Source organism: Otolemur garnettii, unplaced genomic scaffold (genome assembly GCF_000181295.1).
Source record: "Otolemur garnettii isolate 467f Iridium unplaced genomic scaffold, OtoGar3 scaffold00003, whole genome shotgun sequence".
Classification (NCBI taxonomy): domain Eukaryota; kingdom Metazoa; phylum Chordata; class Mammalia; order Primates; family Galagidae; genus Otolemur; species Otolemur garnettii.
In genome coordinates, this window is record NW_003852398.1 from 6,215,296 (window position 1) to 6,220,072 (window position 4,777).

The 4,777-nt window shown below is 32.4% G+C and overlaps 1 protein-coding gene across 1 annotated transcript in view; it reads right to left on the reverse strand.

Annotated features, from left to right (window-relative positions):
* Window positions 1–4,777, reverse strand: part of RANBP17 (RAN binding protein 17) — a 417,598-nt gene that overhangs the window by 403,232 nt on the left and 9,589 nt on the right. Inside the window, exons 2-3 of the mRNA XM_012806634.1 lie at window positions 4,328–4,474; window positions 888–978 (exon numbers count right to left, since the gene is read on the reverse strand). Coding sequence (XP_012662088.1) covers window positions 888–978; window positions 4,328–4,474 — 238 coding nt within the window. The remainder of the gene's footprint in view (window positions 1–887; window positions 979–4,327; window positions 4,475–4,777) is intronic.

Genomic DNA, 4,777 nt, shown 5'->3' on the forward strand with positions numbered 1-4,777 from the left:
TTTTTTTTTTTTTGTAGAGACAGGGTCTCCCTATATTGCCCAAGTCAGTCTTGAAACTCCTGGCTTAAAGTTACCCTCCCACTCGGCATCCCAAAATGCTAAGATTACAGGCATTAGCCACTGCACCTGGCCGATAATCTATTTCTAATATAAACAAAGATGACAAAAAAATCTCATACCTCATTTATATTACTTTGTCCACAGTAAATGTAAGCTATATATACAAACACACAACCTTAAGATACATTACTTCTGAAAAAATATATTGCTACTTTATAGAATCATTTTTTGAAGTAGATTAAGTTCCTGGCACTTTTTATCCACATACAAATTATCCAATGAATAAGGAGAAAACTGTTTTGATTTTACATACATTCCAAATGATTTTTATATAGTATCCTGAGAAATATCAGAAAGTTGACTTTCCTCTTATCATTCAGTTGCATATCAAATTAAGATAATGGCTAAAAAATAGACTTGACACAGGGTGCAGAGGTTTAAACCACAGTTCTATTGCTGCTTAGCACTGTAATTACAGGCATATTACAGAACCTACCTATCAAATCTAATTTCCACATTTGTAAAATAAGAATAACTCAAAAATCTGTTTTGTGGGAAAAAATGATAGTGTAAATCTTAGCAAACAGTACATGAAATAAAATGCTAGTAATTATTCATCAAGCTAAACAAAAAGTTTTTTGATTACACATTGCTTTGTATAACATGTTATTGTTCAACATTAGATGAGTAAACAAGACTTGATACTTATCTTTTAAGAAAATTACAGAATCAAAGAATCTGCAGGCCTAACTATAGTTAAACATATTTCAAAAGGAAAGTTTATTTTTAAAGTGGAATTTGTTAAAAAAGCATAATAAATCACTTACTGATATCTATCCTCTGTTCAACAGGTAATGGACTGACACGGCTGACAAGTTTTGAAAGACATGTTGCTGCAAGCAGCTGAGCATAGGATGTCTGTAAAAAATAATTATTATTTATTATTATCATAAATAAAATCAGTATATTTAAACATTATGGTAAGAATTTTTTTCTAAGTAATAATGGTAATTCCTCCAGTTTTCCAAACTGGCAGATTTAAAATGGATAAAATATATCTATTTGAGATATATGTATGTATGTATATATATAATATATATAGAAAAATGTACACATACACACAAACAATCCTTCACAAGGGATCATTACTTGTGAGAGATATAGATAGCCATATCAAACAACAGTAAGTAATTAGGAGAAATAAATGACTAAGTTCAAATAAAACACAGTTTACATACTCCCAACACAATCTAGCTTCTGATTATCTCTTGAAATTCATTTGATTCCACTCTTCACTATGCTCTGACCACAACAGTCTTTCAGGTCCTTTAAATGCCTTCCCCACCCAGATCTCCTTCAGACCCGTCTCTGACTATACTGTCTGTGGTCACCAACTATCTTAACTTAATAAGGTACTCAAATTCTCTAAATGCATGTTCATCCTTCAAAATTTGGTTCAGTTACTCATTCCACCCCAGGCATTTCTTGCAAAGATAGTCCCTCTTTCTTTTTTTTTCCAGAGGTTGGCAAATTATAGTCTGTGGATCAAATTCTGCTTGCTTTTGCACAACCTCTAAACCAAGAATAGTTTTTACAATTTTAAAATTTATCAAAAATAAATTTTATTCAAAAATTCTATTCAAAAATTTTTTAAAAGCATTATTTTTTAACATGTGACAAATATACAAAATCCAAGTATCAGTGTCTGTAAATGAAGTTTATTAAAATATAGCCATGCTCATTCATTTACACAACATCTATGGCTGCTTTCATGCTATAATGGCCAAACTGAAGAGGTAGGACAAAGACCATATGTGGCACTCATTGCTTCCTACTGCTGCTCCCTAAATACATAAATTACAGTGATAGAATTCTAACTCCACAGTGCCCAGAGTGCCATGGGCATCACTACTGCATGACATGTACCTTTTATCACTACCAGTGCATACTGTCAAAACAACAAAAGATAAAAGTATGCTTCAAATATTTAACTTCTAAGACTTAATGGAGAGTGGATTATTTCGTTATTGAATTAAAAAACAAAGCAATGTGATTTTTATGCAGTGGCACTACAGCTGTCCTAAAGAGTACAACATATGCTGACAATATCAGACTAAGAGCTTATTACAATATTTCTGACTCAAAGGAAATCAAGTCAGAAAAAGTATAAAATTTAAAAGAAAGTATCTCATCACAGCAGGATATCTTTATAAAAATGAAAAATAAAAGTGCTTGCTTCAGCAGCCAATATACTAAAAACGAAAAATAAAATGCAGCTGCAGCCAAAGTTCCCAAGTAGCTCACTTATTAGCCAACCAAGGAAAGCCATTTCCAATGCTGAGTTAATTAAATTATCATTATTTTATTGCAGCAGCCAAAGTTATACATGTAGAGCAAATAAATTTAAGACCAGTAGTCTTTTGGTGAGAACAAATGCTTAAAGAGTTGAGGGACAGAACACTGGAGCAACATCAAAAGTCAAATTTAAAAATAAGAAAAATGATTTTTAAAGTTCTCCTTAGGTCTGAATAAGGGACAGACAATTTCTAATATTGCTCAGATTGTTAAAGTTACCAATAATTATGCCAGAAGTCAATACTAGATGTGAAGTGACTAAAAAATTAACCTCTGTGAAGAGTCTGTGTGAAATTACAGGCCAGAATATTTTCAAAGAAGTTGAAGAAACATTAATTCAGTAAAAAATCATCTGCTAAGATATGTCACACCAGTGAGCAGAAAAGGGCTTAGTTGAACAAATCTATAAAGCCTATGAAAAATATGTGAGATGTTTAAAGCCTATGTATTTTTCATCAGCAGTTACTGCGCAGTAAATATCTGAATCTATGTCTCGTGAATTTATCTTCAGTTCTGTGAATTTCTGTCAGATACAGACACTAAATATCCTAACTTGTTCCGTCACACAGTAAATTAATAGCTTATCAGTGGTAATGTTTTATAGCAATTTTTTTAGCTCATAGATGAAAGTTAAATTTCTTCTGAGTAAGAAAACCAAACCACTAATGTTCAAAACGAAATGGCTTTGGAAATTACCTTTTGCTATAAACTTGATAACGTCTCTTAATTAATTCAACCTAAAATTACAAAACTGTCTAAAAGGTAAATGTATAATACTCATATATAGAATGTGCACTGCAGCAAAGCCATTTTGATAAGAACTAAAACTATTTGAATCACAAGTAATGTCCCACTTCCCACACTGTCAAAAGTTAAAATATTTGCAGATATACTTTCTTAGCTCCAACTATAGTTTCAGTTTCAGACCTTGATGCAAGTGTAAATGAAATTTCCATATTTAAAATCTATTTAACTACGCAATTGAGGAGCTTCTACCTTATCTTCAATTGGAATTGTTAATCTGCAATGTAATCAATCATATGTCAAAAAGCAAATGTCAAGAACAGATTATATAGAATTCTATAAATGCTAAGTGGTGAATATGCTTAATTAAAATCTTATGGATTGATATTAGTATTTGGCAATATGTGAAAAGATATTTTCAAAGATGAAATATGTAAAATCTCATTAGAGATCCGTGTGAACATTTGAAATCAAGGTGACCGGAAATGAGAGGAAACACCAATTCTGAACTCCAGCTAACTCACCTCTTGGCCAATAAAGCCTAAAAGACAGGGTGGCCCTTCACTGAAAAAGTTTGCCAATTCTGCTCTAGATCATACAGTCTCTTACTGTAGTGCTTACTGTATCGTTTTGTAGCTATTTATATATCTGTGAGTTTCCAACCAAAGAGCTACTTAAATTAATGTACACAAAACAAATAGGCAGACAGTGCCTGGTTTTACATTTCAGTATTTTGCTAAACGATTGCTACGTGAATGGCTGTGAATATCTAGAAGAGAGGCAAGCAAAAAACAGTCAACATTCTTCTGAATCATCCTTTCAAGTTTCAGAGGTAATTACAACTTGCCTCCCCTACCTGGATTAAAAAAAAGTTGTCAGTCAACTTTCTAAAAGTGTAATTTTGCCCACTAAAATGAGACAAAAAAGGGGCCAAAAGTAACCAAGAAGCTATTTTAATTCATTCCTATTTCCACCTCCTAGCTCTTCCCTAAGCTTGCTTTCTAAGCTTTCTAATTCTTTCTCAGATTAACCCCTCTGACAGTGAAATATACTCCAATAAAAAGACATGTGGCAATATCTATCAGTCACCATTGTTAACACACAAGTTCAGCAACCTAACATTCACCTACTGATCTTTCATGGTTAATCAGCGCTACCAAATACTTACTGTTCCTTGTTCTAATAAAAGTTGACACTTGCTGAGACATTCTGGGCTGTCAATAAGTTCCAACAGTGCTTTCTCAGCCTCTATTCTTTGTGTAAGATCAGTCCCTATGTAGAGATGAGTACATAACACTTCCAATTCAGCCAAACTCTTGAAAAGAAAAAAAGTTAACATTTTACTAGAATGAAAAAAATAAGATATTAACTACAGAAAAGAAGGATATAAACACCATGCCTCCCTATATTCATTAATTCAGCACAGATTTACTGAAATAATATGTACAACTACTTACTAGGGGATACAGTGGCAAATAAAACAGGTACACCTCCTACCCAAAAATTATTTACACATAAATTGATAGTTCTGAAATGGAAAATTAAGATATAAGAAGGAGAAAACTTGCCTAACAAAGAGTTAGAAAAGATATGCCTGGGTGGGGTCAACTATATGGTT